The sequence below is a fragment of the Daphnia pulex genome, chromosome 9 (assembly GCF_021134715.1).
Source record: "Daphnia pulex isolate KAP4 chromosome 9, ASM2113471v1".
In the NCBI taxonomy this organism is placed as follows: domain Eukaryota; kingdom Metazoa; phylum Arthropoda; class Branchiopoda; order Diplostraca; family Daphniidae; genus Daphnia; species Daphnia pulex.
In genome coordinates this window covers 8,786,052-8,804,848 of record NC_060025.1, presented here as the reverse complement: position 1 = coordinate 8,804,848, position 18,797 = coordinate 8,786,052, and the positions used below count along the sequence as shown (strand labels likewise).

The following is an 18,797-nucleotide window of genomic DNA, read 5'->3' as shown; positions in this document are numbered from 1 at the left end:
TTAATCTGTGCACATTATTTTGGCTATTGATTCGTATGTTAAGTACATGGAGTACGTGCAATCTCATCTTAATTCACCAGAAACGGAAAGTGGCATGACGCCTATTTCTAGGAAATCAATAAACGAAATGACCGTCAAAACACATACGCATCGCTAACTAGAACTCATACGATTTAAAACGTCGAATATCCCGTTGAAGAATATGTATAAAAATGACCCCGTAAAAGTCAACAGGGATTCATTTCAACGTTGGTAGTACATAACATAGTAGAAAACCAGTCTAAATTTGTGTGTGTGTATTTTAAAAACCCGTTTTCAACTGAGGCATTGTTATGAGAACCACGTACGTTTCGGTAAGTTGATTTCTCTTTCTTTTACACCTTGTGTAACTTAAACCGGCTGTCTTCCTCCGACTTAGCTGCTTAAAGCTATATAGCAAATTCAATTCACAGTTGAGCTTCGTGCTCTGTGCCGTTGTCATCGTTGGATCTTGCCCTCTGCATCAGTTGGAAGTTGATTCATCAGCGGTTGGAGAACATTCACTTATCTCATCATTTCAGTCACCGCAAAAAGAGTAAAAACAAGTTTCTCGTCGATTGTTTCGTTTATCTTCAGTTGTAAACATTTGTGAGTTGGCGGCAATTTTGTTTAGATCAATTATGGGTGGATTTATTAGCCGCAACAGACGTCGTGAAGACAAGGAGAAGGATAGTCCAAGGTTGGAAGTGGAACCATTCGAGGCAGAACCGAATCTAAATGAGTAAGTCGTGACGCTTGGCACATGCCATTCAGTTGAAAGTAAATTGTTTTTTTGTAATTGAAATAATTTCAGGAATGAGGTTGATGAGCGCAAAAAAAAGTTTGACGAGCTTGAATTGAATACCGACGATGGCGATGAAGGAGAACAAGTAGACCCGTGTGAAACATCGCCGTAAGTTAAATTATTCATTGAAAAAAGGATGTGTTTACTTTTGAATTTGTTTGTTTAGATGCGTTCCCACTACGTTTGATGAGATTGACTCTGCTCCGAGTTTACCGCTTTATCCATCACTTGAGTAAACGAACATTTTTTTTTCAATTAAGATTATAAGTATTTGACTGATAATTTTTCAAATCTGTAGAGGGATGGAGTTGAATGTCGAAGAAGTGATGGACAGTAATCGACAGATGAGATCACTGTGCCATTCAAATAAGACTGATGAAGAGTACGTATTAAAGATTTTCAAATGACTTATTTGTTTTACAATTTTTTTATTCTTAGAGAAACGAAAATGGAAAATCCGGGCGGTATAAATGAAGTGTCTCACCCTTTGTTTCAAAAGAATCCATCTGAAGCGGAAGTCAAAGAAGGAGAAGTTGGCCAAGCAGAAAAGGAAAGAAATCAGAGATCGTCTCCAATGTTTCCTGATCCAGATGTGATTGACAAGTAACCAAGAATTCTTGAAATAACTCGAATGACAAAGATTCAAATTTTGGTATTTGCATATCAGTGAAGAGGATATAACAGTGGATGTTTCGAACCAAGATCCGGTATTGGACTCGTCTCTTCATAGAGACGAAGAACCAACTTTCCTGCAGTAAGAGCACAGAGAGCCTTTAAATTTCACAAATGCGCTTAAGTTTAACATTTTATTTCAACCGGAAGGGAGGAAGTGATTGAAATTATTGACGAACCGGAAAACGATCGACTGATGGGATCATCCCCTTACCGTTCCGGTGTGATTTTGGGGCCAGTTTTAATTGACGAGTAAAACATATTATCCTAACTAAGAACAAATAACTGGAATAATTTTAAATGAATTCTGTTCTTCTACTGTATAGGGAGCCGGAGATTATTGTGGACGTTATGAGCGAAGTACCTCGTCCGGCATTCGACCCTTCGCTCCATTTGATGGCCGAACCCGTCATCTATCACCCACAACCAGTGCCGATAGATGACATCATCGAGTTAGAAATGGCCATCGACGACGAACTGGTAAAGAGGAAGAAGAGAACACTCCAAAAATCTAATAATGTCCATCCGGAATCAAAAGAGTCGCAACTGGGACTCGACGATGAGTAAGATTAGTTTAGTTTAGCTAGTTTTTAGTTTGATTTAGATTTTCGCCCAAAATGTCCTTATTTTAAAAAAATTAAAAAAGGCTATAGGTGGATCACCAAAAAGTTGGTCTTGTACAGCCCAAAACAATTCTAAATTAATCAAGTATTTTCTTTAATCAAATTAGGGACTTGATTGATTCAAACGTCGGCATGTACCGGCAAAAGAAACGGGCCAGAAAGATTCCACGCCACAAGACCCTACTGGAAAATCCAATCAACACCACTTAATACTAAACTCCAAGCGATTTTAATTTGATTTAATTAAATGAAAATTTACTCAATTTTAATGTTACTACATCATAATAATAAGTTGAATAAACAAGAAAATTAAAGTTATATAAAAAAATTATGTAATTCTGGCCTTAGTTTTCAACAGTTGAGTAGAAAATGTTCGATCCTTGACATCTCATCAGAGTATGACGAATCCGTAAGGCAGTTTTTAATGTCCCAGGTCCCGTAGCTTCCAGATTCAACCGTTGGCCATGCCATCAACAGCAAGAGTAGAATTATGAAAGTTCCAGTAAGGAGTAGAAGGGCCATTTTCGTCACCGTCCTAAAAGAATTCGGTAATAATTAGTTTTGGTCATCAAGTCTCGTTTAATTTAATTACTCACGAATAATAATGATTTAAGTTCTCCATTGAAAAAGTGTATAGCAAGTTGTTTAGAACGTACATCTGCAAATCAACAAAAGAATTAATATTGTAAAGTAAAAACGTAAATTGATTGGTTATACCTTATTAACTGACAGTGATATGCTTTTTTTCCGCGATTGCTGCTGGACGTCCGCCAATTGGTGTAAGCCGCTCTAAATAAAGCCAAAGTGATGATTTACCTAAATAAATAGCAAAGGGTCCACATAAACAACCCGTTTACATAAGCATGAAGTCACATTAGTTTACATAAGCAAACTGTTAAGTTAAAAGTCATTCGAAATAATAAGGACCCTGGCAAATTTCTCTCAACTTTGCTTTATATAACACAATGACTTTCAACTTTTCAGTTAAATTGATTTTCACTAATAAGCAAGAAAAAATCGTTTCGTAACAGAAACTTGAACAACCCTCAACCGTAATCTACGACTGCTAGACGTCCAGAACTTACCTTGTATAACACAACAGGAAATAACTAGGATAACGAACAAACCTCAACTTGGCCTACTTCTTTCAAGGTCAACTAATAAGAATAAGAATTTTTCCAAATTCCAATTTCTTTTTGCGGAAAAATACAATCGTTACAATAATTATGAATTTGCAAACAAAAATATGACTAATTCAATTCATAAGGAAAATTACCCTGAAAAAGTGAGAGTAATACCGACAAAAGCAAGTCCGGAAATTAAGTTCTGTTTTTGGTTCCACCCAGAAAGAAAAAAAGTCAAGGTGAAGTCTGAGGAGGCCGTTAGTAAAAAAGCGTAAGCAATTCTGCAAGAGAGATCAGACCTTTCTTTGGCTTCACAACTGTCGGTCGTTCTTATCGGTTTCTCTACAATCAGTTTCCCGTCCGTATTTCGTGATTCTACAAACAACCAACTCCGAAATGATGCTCAAGGTAAATCTCTGCCAATTTGATTTTAGTTTGTCGTTTTCAAAAGTTCAAATAGCGCGCAAAAGAGAGCTATCAGCGCGTGAATTTGAACACGTTCCTCTCTGTGCTGTCGTCCTTGATGACCGCATGGTTAACATTATAAGACAGCATGGAACACGTTTTATACCTCTTTGGTTCACGTGCTAACTGCAATGTTTGTCCAGAGGCACTTTCACTTGAATGGAGTGCCGTGATTCTGCCCTTGTTTTAAAAATCCGTGTCCTCACGTAAGCCAAATGGTTGTGCGCATCTGGGGGCTCTACTGCTAACCTTGAGCTGGAAATCGGCCAAATATCATTTAGAATAAAATTTTAAAATGTTTCTTTTCTCTTTTGTTTTCGAATATTACCAGACAATGTCGATATCTTTCTTTTTGGTGGCCCTTCTGGCTGCCCACGGATTGGCCAGTCCAGCCATCACCAAAGAGTCTCTGAGGAGTAAACTGACTCCGTCCATGACCTTGGTGTTCCAGTCGCTCCATAAAGCCGCCGCCGCTATCAAGGATTCTGAGAAGGTAAAAATAATAAATTATTAACGTGCGCAGGGAAAGCAGTTGACAGATATTTTTCATGTTGTTCTGTAGGAACGAGTGGAATCGGACCCTACCAACATTCAGGAAGGACGACAGGAGGATATCGTGACCGATATCACCAAGGACAAGAGTGTGATGCCATTCATGGCCGTTCGAAAACAAACTTTAGACTGGTCAGTGGCCAATCCGGTCGGAGTTTTCGGTGACAATGAATCTGGTCGATTGCCGCACATCGCCACGGTGCCCATTGTTGCACTTTGAAAATTTCCCAGTTCAAATGAAATTATCCGCCCCCCTCTTTCATAATCACCTGTCGATTCGTAACCTTATAACAAACCGCATAGTTATTGTAATATCTATTTTTATGTAATAATAAAAAATCTACGTACAAGCCAGGAATCCGTCGAATTATTATTTGGGAACCGGAAAAACCTTGACGCATGAATTGTTGCTGAAACCTGTTTTTTTAAATAAAAATTGAAAAAAGAAAAGGCAAAATTTTAGATTTGAAACTGGGTTTTTATATAAAGGGGTCATTAGTCCTTACCGATTGTCAGCTGGATGGGGTTATTATACGCGAACCCTACCGGATTATACGAAAAGGGGAGGAAGGTCTGCGATAGACAAGACTTTGATCCTCCAAGGAATACTCCCGTCAACGACCTGCAAGTGTCCTCTAGTATACGAAGGGGTGTGTGACACTTGTGACAGCCAGGAATTATCTGGAATGAAGATGCCACAGCCTCAAAGTATAAAAGGTATGTCATTCGATGTGCAAGGTCGTCATTTCCCATCAGCTAGTCGTGCCCTGCCAGACATGGCAGTTCTGCTCACTGTAAGTTCAAAATTATTCGAATTAAATTGATTCATCTGTGATTTTAATTTTAAAATATTTCTGTAGTTTGCACTGGTGATTACCGTGGCGTCGGTCTGCCAAGCTGCTCCGGTCTCAGATCCCACGTTCGGAAGGATTCCGCAAATAGATTTCAACCGGCAGAGCCAGTTTGCTCTGAATTGGCCTGGATTGAGAATAAATGGACAACATCATTTTGACATTCAATCCGGCTATCCGGCTGTCCCACTGATTGTTCCATTCCAGCCGCAGCGCTGGACTCAACCGATTCGTCCTTTACTTCGCATCCGCCCGTCACAGCCACTTTGCGTGTCCTGTTTTGGCACTCAAACATTCAACTTTTCCGGTTTCTTTCCATCGCTATTGAACGCCAGCAGCAACAACTCATTGTCATCATCATTTTTCCCAAACATCAACCCCATGTTCTATATGTGGCCAGGCTTGTTCCAGCCACGAATCACGCCCGTTTGCTGTCCCAGTCCGACTACTGCCAAACCGACAACAACCCGTGCAACAACTGCACTGCCAACCACAACCCGTGCAACAACTGAACTGCCAACCACAACCCGTGCAACAACTACACTGCCAACAACACCAAGTACAACAACAACAAGTGCAACAACTACACTGCCAACAACAACAAGTGCAACAACAACTACAGTGCCAACAACAACTCAATCACCTGTTCGTGTTTTGACACGTATCGGACCGAATCCACTGATCTGCTTGCCGTGCAATGCTCAAATTGGCCCGTTTCCTTCATTTCCTTTCGATCCTTTGGTCAACATTTGGAGAGAGATTTGCTGCCCCACGACAACAGTAAGGCCACCGTCGACAGAAACTGCCCCGACGTCAACAAAAACAAGTGGCTCAACTTCATCGACGAGAACTATGAAACCGTTAGGACCATGCAAGGGCTCACCGGAAGATGAAGAGGATCCGCGCTGTTTCGATTTCGGGGCCCGTCAGTTCACACTTTCAACTATCCTGCCTACAGCTGCTCCGACAACAACTTCCACCCTGCCAACAACTATAAGTACGCTGCCTACTACAACATCCAAGCCAACAACAACTCCCGCCCTGCCAACAACTACAACGTCCAAACCAACTACTACAACACTGAAGCCATCAACAACCACGTCCAAACCAACTACAACTTCCACCCTGCCAACGACTACAAGTGCTAAACCAACAACAACAACAACAACAGCCAAGCCAACTACAACTTCCACCCTGCCATCGACTATAAGTGCTAAACCAACAACAACAACAGCCAAGCCAACTACAACTCCCGCCCTGCCAACGACTACAAGTGCAAAACCAACAACAACAACAACAACAGCCAAGCCAACTACAACTTCCACCCTGCCATCGACTACAAGTGCCAAACCAACAACCACGTCCAAGCCAACTACAACTCCAACCCTGTCATCGACTACAAGTGCCAAGCCAACTACAACTTCCACCCTGCCAACAACCACAACAAGCAAAGCAACTACAACAGTGCAACCGATAACAACTGCCAAGCCAACTTCTACGACATTCACGCCAATAACAACTTCCACAACGACAACAGCTAAACCGACGACGACAGCCAAGCCAACGACTACGGCAACTCAATCAACAACCACTACCCCCAGATCATCAACAACTTTCACACTGCTGCCCACTCCTTCTAATGTCCAAACGACCGCAGCTATTTCGGCTACAACTACTACACCTACCCCAACAACCTCATCAACTATAACTTCCACTCTGCCACCCACTACCCCAAGTGCCCAATCAACAACCCCGGCTACTCCAGAAACAACAACAACTTTCACTCTGCCACCCACTACTGAAACTGTGCAGCCAACAACCACGGCTCTTCAGAAAACAACAACTTCCACTATGCCGCCCGCTACTCCAAGTGCCCAATCAACAACTTCTACTCTGCCAACCCCAACTGAAACTGCCCAAACTACTACCACGACCATTCCCGAAACAACCACGACTGCAACCGACCCAACAACTTCCACCCTGCCACCCATCACTTCAACTGTCGAAACAACAACGACTGCCATTCCGGCAACAACAACGACGGAGCCAAACTTTTCAACCGAAGTCAGCAGCCTGATTCCAACTGAAACGAATCCAACAACAACAGAAGCCATTTCTGTCATTTTAAAAGCTGCTGAACGCAAACTCAAATCATCCTTTGAATACGACTACTTCTACGACACCGAAGATCGTCGCTAAAATCGCCCAAAGCATTTAATTCTTACTCACTTTTATTTTTGGCGTAGTTTCTCGATGAATTTCTCCTTCCCGGCTTGAAACTCTTGTCCGTGACCTCTTGCGTGTGTTGCACATCTCGCCTTTATTTATCGCTGTGCAAGTTCCTCGTCGCCGTCCATCGCTGATTGAAACTAAAACCAATCAAAATGTGTTTTAGCGCGTGCGTATCTCAATGCCCCGATTGATCTATTTTATACACTCTCCCCTATCGTTATGTAATGTAATACAAATCTAAAAAAGAAATCCCACATGTCTCCGTTCAAAAAGCAAAATAAACAAAAAAAATGAGATTGATTGAAAACTAGGTTATTACTCACATTCAACTCGGTTGGAAAATGCTGGTGTTTTGCATCAGGATCATTTGGGCCGAATCGATGAACCGTGCACTATGGTGGTATCACACAGGTATAAAAAGTCGACTCGTCATCGATAAGAACACCAGAAACAAAAGTCCAGTCGTCGGATCCGCTCATCATGATGAGTAATAGAGTGTTTGCGTTTCTTCTGCTGCTGTTGGCACTGGCGACTTACGGCGGGATATCCGTCGATGCCCAGGGTGAAGCCCAAGTCATTGAAGTGTTCCAAGAAGCTGACGCTATCCCATCACCAGAGGAGGTAACATAAAAAAAATTTAAATTTGTTTGAATCAGTCAAGTGAATTTTGAATAATTAGCAGGAGGCTAACGGTCGGACATTCGGCCCGTTCCGCAATTTCGACGCGCTTACTTACAAGGAAAATTTGCTGCACAACAAAATCAGTTTTCTCTTCTCGCTCGTACCTCGTCCAAGTTAATTCACTGAATTGAAAATTGGAACTGAAATTGAATAGCAAATTGTTAAAAGCGGAAATTTGTGAAATTGCAGATGCACAGCAACAATGGAATCGCCCACCTTACGCCGGCGGATTCGGGTCAAATCCGTACCAGCAAGGAGCTTTCCCACCAGGATATCCAGCCCAATTTCCACCAGGAGGCGGAGGAGGGTTTCATCCACCTCACCCTCAATTTGGAGGTGGCGGAGGAATGATTCCGGGACAGGGATTCTACCCCGGTGCTGGATCCGGACAAGGATTCTATCCCGGTGTTGGTTTGAATAATCCTTACTATCCAGGAATGTTACCTGGTGCTGGTTATCCGGGAGTAGGGCCAGGTTTCTTTCCGCCAGGGATTCTTCCTGTTATAGCGGAGAATAACAACACCAATCCATCCGGAATAGCCGGAGGAGGAGGGAATAAGCCCCCACCTTCAGCGTCCGCCTCGGTCGCTTCTGCGGCTACAACGGCCGCTCCAACAACTGCAGCTGCCGCATCCGGCGGGGAAGATGCAGCTCCTGCGGAAGAGGAGGAAACTAATCGCCATAAAATCATAAAAATGATGCCGAAATCTTTCAAAATGAATTGACTATACGTAGCAGAGATCGTAAGCGTTTTTCAGCACTGAAGTGAAAATAGTGACAATGTAAATAGTTGAACGAAATAGACACAAAATAGTACAGCAAAACAATTAAAGCGCTAATGTTTCAAATGTCATTCAACACGTTAAATATTTTCCTAATGAGTCATGTGATGCCATATATTCTGCTTCGGTATTATGTAACTACTTTATCGCTAGATTAATTTGCTTATCATGCTAACAAGTAGTTCAACTTCTGTTTTACTATCGTATTTTATAATATGAACTAATATAACTTTCGTACCGTTTGTCCGTTTGATTTAATTATTAAGTCGATATAGAGTATTTTTCCTAAAGCGGTATCTTTAATTCAACAATCACATCACTTGATGAAAATTGCTAAAGAAAAATTTAACATTCTTGAAATCTAATTCTATAGACTCGTGCAAAAAAATTTTAATGAAAAACAAAAATTTAAATATACTTCTTACTTGAGTGATGCAGTTGGTGCCTGCATGGATCTTTCAGTAGTACGTGGCACTACAGAACTCTGGTTAACAATTTTTATGGCATTTAATCTAGCAGCATTCGAAAGTAAGTGCACAGTTCATTGTTTAAAATGCACAGATTCTTTTTTTATGTTTAAGAAATAACGGCTCTTTAGCGCCTCAAAAAATTATTGCGCGATTTATACTGATCGAAAAAGTGTGTGACTGACGGTTTCTCGCCATGGTGTTACTGATAATGTTAGAACGGGTATTTCAAATAAAACCATTTGAACTCACGGGAGGTGTTTTTGAATAATTAGATTGCAATATAAAAATCCTAAAAATCGAATAAAAGAAAACTTTTATGGGGTTCTTGGGCATCAGTAAACCTTTTGTTAAGGCGCGCTCTTTAAAAAATCAATTGTTACTTGGGGTTGGAAAGGTTTTTTTTATCGAAAATGTTAATATTTTTAATGAACAACATATATCAGCGTGCTGTGTAGCGTGACACGCCAGTTCTTTATCAATATGTAAAGTAACGACTAGCCTACAGGTGCCGATCGCTTCGAAGATTCGTTGGCTACTCTTCAGATGAAGATTATAATTTAGATTCCCTTAATTTTAACTAAAATTTAGCGGTGTATATGGTTGACCGATTAGTAAAATAACCCTTACTAAATAAGACTATTTAGTAAGCTAATTTACTAATGATCTTGCTTCATCTTCCTGGGTAGAGGAAGATATTAGCTTAGCATTGGCTGTACCATATAAACATTGCTACCTTCTAAATTAACTGAGATAAATTTCTGAAAATATAAATTGAGTTGACATCAAACGGAAAGTGACGAATTATTCACTAATAATAAGAATAAATCACTTCCGCAACATTACAAAAGTTAAAATGTTCAACCGCATTCGGTTCTTACCACTTGAATCATAACAGCTCTTTAAACAAATCAATTGCTTTCACAAGTGAACATCCTTAAAATTAACTTTCAAGTCCAAAATCAACATTTATCTTTTGTCCCTACAACGTCTTGTAAAAATCCACACAAGAATCCAATTGAATCGAAAAAATTGACTCAGGTGCACGCGAGTGTTTAGGCTTTTGCGTTTCAAATGTCATTCAGCACATGAAATATTTTCCAATTGAGTTATATGAAGCCACACACTCTACGTCAGCGTATAATGCAACTTTTTAATCGTTTGATTAATTACTCTTATCGCAATAAAGACTAGATAAACTTCTGTTTAACCATCTAACTCTATACTAGTATTTGTTAAAGGTTCGTACAATTGGTCTTGAATTAAACGTCGCACAAGAGTACCTGCCTTGCATTCACTTCGAAGTTCTTACGACATAAAAGAGAATGGCAAACAAGACAAAAATACCAGAATCAAAAAGAATCCACACTTCAGAAACCATGAGCGCTGTACCGTTGCCATTCCTAAACTTATTTAAATTCACTACTTTAATCAGTGATGCAGACGGTGATGGCATAATTCTTCCAACATTGGGTGTTATGTACGCATCTCTGGCAAACATTTTAGTGGTGGTTAATTTAGCAGCCAACGAGATTAAGTCATAGTTCATTGATTAAAATTTGATGTTTCAGAAATAACGACTCTTTAGCGCCTCAAGAAATAGTTGCACAATTAATCCTGTCGAACAAGTGAGTGAGGGTTTTTCGCCATGGTGTTGTTACTGGTAATGTTGGAACGGGTATTCCAAATAAACCAATTTGAAATCACGGGAGGTTTTTTAAATAATTAGATTGCAATATAAAAATCCTAAAATCGAATAAAAGAAAACTTCTACGGGGTTCTTGGGCTATCAGTAACTTTTTGTCAAAACGCAAAAATCAATTTTTACTTGGAGTTGGGGAGGTTTTTTTATCGAAGATTTAAATATTTTTTAATGATCAGCATACATCAACGCCCTGTGAAGCAAAATACTTCAATTGATTTACAATATAAAAGTCGCCATTAGTTACCAGGTACTGATCGCGCAGACGATTCGTTAAATACTACAATCTTCATGATTATAATTTAGATTCATTCAACGTGTCAAAGATCTACAAGTTTGCTTGTTCAATCTTGATCGAAGTGTTCCAAAAGCGGAATCGCTCGCGATCCGAACACGTATCGTAACTATCTTGGTTAATTGAGTCAGAGCTCAGAACATAAATTATATGACGCCATCAAACGACTAGTGACGACTAATTCACTTAAAATTTGAATAAATCACTTCCGCAAATTATTGAAAATTAAAATATTCAACCGCGTTCGGTACTTCGCACGTGAATTATAACAGCCCTTTAAAAAAATCAATTGCTTAAACAAGATAACATCCTTAAAAATGGCTTTAACGTCAAAAATGAAAATTTACATTCTGTTCATATACAACGCCTTGTAAAACCCAGAATCGAATTACAGAAAACTTTTACAGGGTTCTTGGGCTATCAGTACACCTTTTGATAAAGCGCAATCAATTCTCACTTGAAGTTGGAAAGGTTTTTTTATGGATAATGTAAATATTTTAAATGAACAACATACATCAGCGTGCTGTGTAGCATGACACCACAGTTCTTTCACCACATGTAAAGTAACGACTAGACTACAGGTGCCGATCGATTAGAAGATTCATTAGCTACTAGTCAGATGAGGATTATAATTTAGACTCCCTTAATTTTAATTTTAATCAAGCGATTACGGGCTTGTTGATTCAGTCATTGGTGTTCTTGTTTTTACTTTTACCACAGAGGTGGAAGAGGGAAGAACAAAACAAAACCTCGACTGAAAAAACAATGGCACCATCTGAATTAAATAATGTAAACCTCAGAACATAAATAATAAATCGTCATTAAACGAAAGTGACGACGAAGTCACCTTAAATATGATTGTGTCACTTCCGCAATTTAGTGAAAGTTAAAATGATCAACTGCGTTCGATTCTTCAAACGTGAATTATAACAGCTCTTAAAGCAAACCAATTTTATTAACAAGAGAACATTCTTAAAATTAACTTTAATGTAAAAAATCAACATTTTCCCTACAACGTTTTGTAAAAATCCACACAAAAATCGAATTGAAGCAAAAAAATTGACTCACGTGCTCACGTGCTCAGTTTTTAGGCTTTTGCGTTTCAAATGTCATTCAGCACATGAAATATTTTCCAATTGAGTAATATGAAGACACACTCTACGTCAGCGTAATGCAACTTTTTAATCGTTTGATTAATTTCTCTTATCGTAATAAAGACTAGATACACTTCTGTTTAACCATCTAACTCTATTATTGGTAATCTAGAAGATTCGTACGATTGTTCTCGAATTAAATGTCGAAATTGAGTACCTGATTGATAGACCATAGGTCTTGCATTCACTTCGAAGTTCTTACATCATAATAGTGAATGGCAAAGAGACAAATAATTTAAGAATTAAAAAAACCATTCGTTACGGACAAAGCCAGAAACTGTGATCGCAGTTTTGTTCGATTCCTAAACTGATTTAAATACACTTCTTTTCAGTTATGCCGATGATGATGGCATAATTCGTCAAGCATTACGTGATATTACGTCAGTACGTATCTATGGCAAAAACTTTAATGGTGGTTAATCTAGCAGCCAACGAGATTAAGGGCACAGTTCATTGATTAAAATACAAATTTTCTTTTTGGATGTTTCAGAAATAACGACTCTTTAGCGCCTCAAGAAATAGTTGCACAATTAATCCTGTCGAACAAGTGTGTGAGGGTTTTTCGCCATGGTGTTGTTACTGGTAATGTTGTACCGGGTATTCCAAATAAACCAATTTGAACTCACGGGAGGTTTTTTAAATAATTAGATTGCAATATAAAAATCATAAAAAATCGAATAAAAGAAAACTTCTACGGAGTTCTTAGGCTTTCAGTAACCTTTGTCAAAGCGCACCCTTCAAAAAATCAATTTTTACTTGGGGTTGGGGAGGTTTGTTATCGAAGATGTAAATATTTTTAATGAACAGCATACATCAACGTCATGTGTAACGAAATACTTAAATTAATTTACAATATAAAAAGTAACCAATAGTTAACAGGTGCTGATCGCACAGACAATTCGTTAACTACAATTACTTTAAGGATTAAAATTTAGATTCATTCAGCGTCCAAAGTTATTGGACTTGCTTGTTCAATCACGATTGCTGCTCACATACACCTGCATCAATAGTGAGATGAACAAGCTACGATACTAACTGAATTAACTGAGATAAAACTCAGAACATAAATTTTAGAACGCTATCATACGACTAGTGACGACTGATTAACTTAAATTGTGAATAAATCACTTCCGCAAAATTAAAAAAGTTACAATGTTCAATCGAGTTCATTACTTCGCATGGGAATTTAAAAAGCTCTTTGAACAAATCAATTGCTTACACAAGAGAACATCCTTAAAAATGGCTTTAACGTCAAAAATTAATCCTTTACAGTTCTGTCAATACAACGTCTTGTAAAAATCCAGACACAAGAATCAAATTGAAGTGAAAAAAAAATGTATCAGGTGCACGTGAATTTTTCGGCTTAAAAAAGATGACCTCTACCTGATTTCCAGGAACCCAAAAACGGACATGGAGGGAGGATATCAAATCGTTTTTCCAGAGAAAAGAAATTAAAAAAAAGACACAATTGACTTACTAAAATTATTGAAAAAACAAATTCGAACCATATAAAATTCGCCGCCACTAACCTTGACCCACATTCCTATTCTGAAATATTTTTCTTTTCGTTTGTCCGTTTAAAGGTCATCAAATAAATTCATACCTGTGAATAGCGCACTCTTTGATGGGAATCTCCGGAGCGGACGAGGACACATCCGACAAGTTGGCGCGTGCAGAAATTTCGTGGCGCCAAATGCGCATGAATTTGGAAGACAGGAAAAACCTTGGCGAAGGATGAAACCTGTTGAAACCAGTTCAAATTAAAACGGGACGGAAAAATATGACCACAAATCTACCGGGTGCTATTCAATATGGTGCGGTGATTTACTAAATACTAGACATCCTCCTGCTGTGTTGCAGGTGGGAGTTGGACATTTGAAATGACATGTAGGATTAGAGGGCGGACGGAAAGGTTGGAGCCGGATAGGTTTTTGACCCCTACAAACTGACCTGTCAATGACCTGTTTGAATTTGTTTCATTTTTCGATAAGGGGTGTGGCTGCTGGAATCGTCCGCAATGGAAAAACCCACAAGCTCCGCAGTATAAATAGTCCCAGCATCCAGCATTCAAGGTCGTCATTTCCACCTGCTCACTTCCCCGTGCAAGAACATGGCAGTTCTCCTCGCAGTAAGTTCCTAAAATTTTTCAAATCAAAAATTATTAGAATTTCGAGTTGAAATAAATTTTGACATTTCTATAGTTAATGGCGGCGATTGCCGTAGCGTCAGTATGTCAAGCGGCTCCGGTCTCAGATCCTCACCATAGCTTGTATCGGAATGCGGCTTCCGGCCCTCTGAACAACAACCACCAGAGCCAGTTTGATGTCAACTTGCCGGGATTTCTGAGAGTGAGCGGACAACACAACTACCCGTACGGTTATCATCCGGCCCAAGCGATTGTCCCATTCCAGCCGCAACAACAGCAACAGCAGCGTTGGTTGCCTTCCAGATTCCCTACTTTTGGCGGATTCAATCCAGCAACGGCGATTCCGCCACTTTGTTTGCCTTGTTCCAACACGAGCTGGCCATTTTTCGGCAACCAGCGTAACTCTCGTCAGAATCGTTTGCTTTTTCCTTCCTTCAGCTTGAACGCTGCTGGATCACCTACCAACAACCAAGGATCGTCTTCAGCCACGGACTGGATGAATTGGTGGACCAACCCTCTGGGCTTCTTATTCCCGCAGAACCCAGTCCCACAATTGCCAACGCTTCCTTTTTGGACCACCATTTTCTGCTGTAATTCAACTACCAACAACAGCACCCGCCCGGCAACAACTACAACCACACCTGCGACAACAGCAATTCCATTAACAACTGCAACCCCTTCTACAACTACTGTAGTTCCACCTACAACTACCGCAGTTCCGCCAACAACTACTGCAGTCCCACCAACAACAACTTTGGTTCCTCCTACAACTACTGCAGTCCCGCCAACAACAACCGTAGTTCCCCCAACAACAACCGTAGCTCCGCCAACAACTACTGTAGCCCCGCCAACAACAACTGTAGCCCCGCCAACAACAACCGTAGCTCCGCCAACAACAACCGTAGCCCCGCCAACAACTACTGTAGCCCCGCCAACAACAACTGTAGCCCCGCCAACAACAACTGTAGCTCCCCCTTCAACAACACCTCCACCGGAAAGGTCTTTAGAGTCCGGCACCAACAGCGAGTCCCTCCCAACGGATACGATTCCGCTTTCCGGAATCAAACTCTTGATGAATCTTTTCCCTCCTAGTTACATCAGTTTTCTCCGTCGCTAATTATTAATTTTTTTGTTTCCCTATCACTGTAATAACTGACATCTTGAGAAATTTGCATCCGGTTTTTGATTATGTGTTTGCTTTGCTATAACATGTTTAGCTACTAGAAATGCCTTTTTCTCCCCATGTTGGATAATTTATGCGCATTGCATTTAAAAAGTCCTCGCCTCGACGAAATTTTCGTGCAACTTTAACGTAAAATACAAAACAATTTTCTACATCCTTATTTCCATCAAATATCTATCAAATCTTAATTTAAAAAAAATGGCGATAACTAAATTGTATTTTATAGAAGAAGAAGAAAAAAAGAGGATTCACTTTGGTGAGTTTTGCCCTTTTTCCCCCCTCTAAGGTTTCCGGGAAGATGGTCAGAAAAAGGGAGTCGAAATGAGGCCGGCGGTTTTTGGCGAAAGTTCCTTTCCCCCCCCCCCTATTCTTCTTCTAAACTAATTCATCTATGTCTCACTATCCTACGTGCGATATCCTTGACCATTGAATTTGACCTGATTTTTATTTGTGAGTTTCAAGTGAGAGGGGGTCCCTTTTCAAATTTTTGGTGGAGAAAGTTTAAAGGGGGGGTTGGGGGGAGAAAGCCTTAACTGAACTATCCGAGTGAAAGGTGAAAACGAAGAAAAATGAATACCTATTTTATAACGGGTGACACCATTCTGCCCGACCTGAGCTGAACTGCGAGTTCACACGTTTGTTCCAGGAGAAGAAATTTGGGGCCTATATAAGACCCCGTCTCAGAGTCGGGCTCATCTGTCAAACCAACTTCAACCATGATCGCGGTAAGTTCTTGGATCTTTTCTAAAAACAACAAATTGAATTGGTTTTAAAATAGTTAAAGTTAAAGTTAAGATTTAATTTTTTTTCATTGGCAATAATTTTACCATTTTGTTAACAACTTACAGATTGTATGGATTGGTGCCTTAATGGTGTCAGCTTCGCTGGCGTACGAACACCCGATGAAGAGATTTCAACCAGTCGCTGTAGTTGCTCAACAACGACAAGGATATGCTTTGCCGGCTCAAGGTTACGCCATCGCTCCAGCTACCGATTTTTCCGCATCTGCCGGCTACGGAGATCCACCTCAGTCGGCTGGATACGGAGCCCCACCGGCTTCCGGATACGCGGCTCCTGTCGCCTACCCCGTTCCGGTTTACCCAACTGCCTACGAATACCCTGAGGAAGAAGAAGGTAAATATTAACATTTCATAAATTTACCAAAGTTTAACACCTATTCTAAACTTAATTTGATATCATTATCAAGAATCTAAATGGACAAAGTTAGCCGGAAAGTTCCAGAAGGGCATCAAGGGAGGCATGGACAATGTGGAGAAAGGCATCAAGGGAGGCATGGACAACATGGAGAAAGGCATCAAGGACTCGATGAACAGGCAGAAGGAGGGCTTGAAAAACATGAAGGAGATGGTCAAGAGCACCGCTGCCATGAAGAAAGAAAAAATCCAAGAATTCAAAGACACAATTAAAGAACATATGAAGAGCAAGAAGCAGAAACCTGTTGAAGAGTACGACACTTATGCACCAGCTTACCCAGCACCAGTTTACTATCCACCTGCTCCTGTCTACGCAGCTCCAGTGTATTCACCACCAGCTTATTCTGCTCCAGCCTATCGGGAGCCTTCTTACTCAGCACCTGCTCCAGCACCTTCTTACTCAGCACCTTCTTACCCGGCACCATCTCTCCCTGATCCAAGTTATTCTGCACCAGCACCAGCTTCCTCGTACCCAGCTGCCCCATTTTCTTCAGTGCCATTCCCGTTGACCAACCCATCTGCATACAGCTCATTCCAATCAGGTGGATTTTCAGGACAAGAAGGGTCCAGCAATTTTGATTCAGTTCCATCTTTCCCCGCTGGTCCTTTGCCCGTGCCTGTACCGGTGGCCACTCCATCGTCCTACAGTGCAGCCCAGGCGGTCGTGCTTCCAGTACCTTCCAATTTCAACAGCCCAACAGATCCATCTAATTTCGCCCCAGGATCTGCCTACGGAAAGTAAAAATATCGACTTTTCATCAGTTTGAGTGTACATAAATCATGTGCTTTTGAAATACAACTCGAGGAAAATTTCTTTTCACTCCAACAAAAACGTGCGAATTATTCGAATGTTCTGCTAAATTTCGTCTGCTTTGCAGTTGCCATCTGGCGGCGTGCGAATTCAACAATTACATAAAAGTTGGAAGCCAAAGAAAATGGTCACGATTAAATTCAATTAGACGGAAGAGGGGAATAAGTTTACATTTTTTCTATGGGGTTTACCATCACCCGAAAAAAAAGGGTTGTTCAAAAGCGCCGGATAATAAATATATACTAGATTGTCCAGACACAGCTGTAATCCGGCGCGCGGTGTCTACATACAAGGGGCGGAGGGAATCCACTTAGCGCCAGATTTCCGAGTAATTTGAGCGACTTTTGTCGATCAAAGAAAAACTAAGGAAATAAAAAAAGGACACACACAGCAGAGGCCAGACAACTATACGAACCTCGAGCATCCGGTGAACGCCCTAATATCCGATATCGCGCCGCTTCTTCTTCTATTTGCTTACGTCAAAACAACGGTCACGTGGCAGCTGGCTAAAAGGATCAAGTCAGTTCATCAAACACATTAATAGCTTATAGACGACAGCACTCTTGGCTTCCATCAAAGCGAGAAATGAAAAAGACGCCAAATGGTCTTATCTCGGAAAAAGTTCTCTTTGATATTGACAGACGCAGACGAGCATCTCTCGGATTGACCTTGTCCACACAGATAGTGTTATAAGCTCGTGAACGGTCAGTCACGTGTTGCGTATCCCGCAGAAAAAGGACAGGCAGCAGCCATCAGCAGCTAGCATTTCGGTGTGTTGGTCCTTATTTGTTGCCGCGATGGAACGCGGCCAGAAACCTTCGAAAGAATCGGAAGAATTTCAAAAGGACATATGCATTCATATTCCGGGATTACTACCAAGAAACCGTGAAGTTTGTTTGGCAAAATTTAAAAATTCTCAAACACTTTTTTTCCCGCTGATTCTGTCAGAATTTAATAAAAGATCGAGCCCTTTCGATTTTATTGGTTTAACATGTACACCGGATGATGTGGTCCACTTTA

At 40.5% G+C, this 18,797-nt stretch overlaps 6 protein-coding genes across 8 annotated transcripts; all 6 read left to right on the top strand.

Annotated features, from left to right (window-relative positions):
• Positions 1 to 219: 219 nt before the first annotated feature.
• LOC124202668 lies at positions 220 to 2,433 on the top strand. Of its 2 annotated transcripts, none has more exons than XM_046599020.1 (11): positions 220 to 353; positions 453 to 574; positions 653 to 760; positions 833 to 931; positions 990 to 1,055; positions 1,122 to 1,205; positions 1,262 to 1,426; positions 1,491 to 1,577; positions 1,646 to 1,747; positions 1,822 to 1,975; positions 2,226 to 2,433. In XM_046599020.1, exons 1-11 carry the CDS (start codon positions 333 to 335, stop codon positions 2,235 to 2,237), a joined length of 1,020 nt encoding a protein of 339 aa, XP_046454976.1. In that variant the 5' UTR covers positions 220 to 332; the 3' UTR covers positions 2,238 to 2,433. The 2 variants fall into 2 exon arrangements, with proteins under 2 accessions (XP_046454976.1, XP_046454975.1); XM_046599019.1 differs by having other exon boundaries at positions 1,822 to 2,058.
• Positions 2,434 to 3,522: 1,089 nt separating this feature from the next.
• LOC124202673 lies at positions 3,523 to 4,609 on the top strand. Its single transcript, XM_046599025.1, has 3 exons — positions 3,523 to 3,650; positions 4,039 to 4,200; positions 4,270 to 4,609. Exons 1-3 carry the CDS (start codon positions 3,639 to 3,641, stop codon positions 4,477 to 4,479), a joined length of 384 nt encoding a protein of 127 aa, XP_046454981.1. The 5' UTR covers positions 3,523 to 3,638; the 3' UTR covers positions 4,480 to 4,609.
• Positions 4,610 to 4,945: 336 nt separating this feature from the next.
• On the top strand, positions 4,946 to 9,047 carry LOC124202665 (mucin-2-like). Of its 2 annotated transcripts, none has more exons than XM_046599014.1 (4): positions 4,946 to 5,053; positions 5,120 to 7,963; positions 8,025 to 8,136; positions 8,213 to 9,047. In XM_046599014.1, the coding sequence occupies exons 1-2, from the start codon at positions 4,946 to 4,948 to the stop codon at positions 7,307 to 7,309; spliced, it is 2,298 nt and encodes a 765-aa protein (XP_046454970.1). In that variant the 3' UTR covers positions 7,310 to 7,963; positions 8,025 to 8,136; positions 8,213 to 9,047. The 2 variants fall into 2 exon arrangements, with proteins under 2 accessions (XP_046454970.1, XP_046454969.1); XM_046599013.1 differs by having other exon boundaries at positions 8,022 to 8,136.
• On the top strand, positions 7,826 to 8,748 carry LOC124201676 (annexin A7-like). Its single transcript, XM_046597838.1, has 3 exons — positions 7,826 to 7,963; positions 8,022 to 8,136; positions 8,213 to 8,748. Exons 1-3 carry the CDS (start codon positions 7,826 to 7,828, stop codon positions 8,746 to 8,748), a joined length of 789 nt encoding a protein of 262 aa, XP_046453794.1.
• Positions 9,048 to 14,445: 5,398 nt separating the features above from the next.
• LOC124202669 (hepatitis A virus cellular receptor 1-like) lies at positions 14,446 to 15,912 on the top strand. The gene is made up of 2 exons (XM_046599021.1): positions 14,446 to 14,551; positions 14,625 to 15,912. Exons 1-2 carry the CDS (start codon positions 14,534 to 14,536, stop codon positions 15,684 to 15,686), a joined length of 1,080 nt encoding a protein of 359 aa, XP_046454977.1. The 5' UTR covers positions 14,446 to 14,533; the 3' UTR covers positions 15,687 to 15,912.
• A 461-nt stretch (positions 15,913 to 16,373) lies between these two features.
• Positions 16,374 to 17,792, top strand: LOC124202670 (translation initiation factor IF-2-like). The gene is made up of 3 exons (XM_046599022.1): positions 16,374 to 16,477; positions 16,601 to 16,886; positions 16,960 to 17,792. Exons 1-3 carry the CDS (start codon positions 16,469 to 16,471, stop codon positions 17,706 to 17,708), a joined length of 1,044 nt encoding a protein of 347 aa, XP_046454978.1. The 5' UTR covers positions 16,374 to 16,468; the 3' UTR covers positions 17,709 to 17,792.
• The last annotated feature ends 1,005 nt before the right edge of the window (positions 17,793 to 18,797 follow it).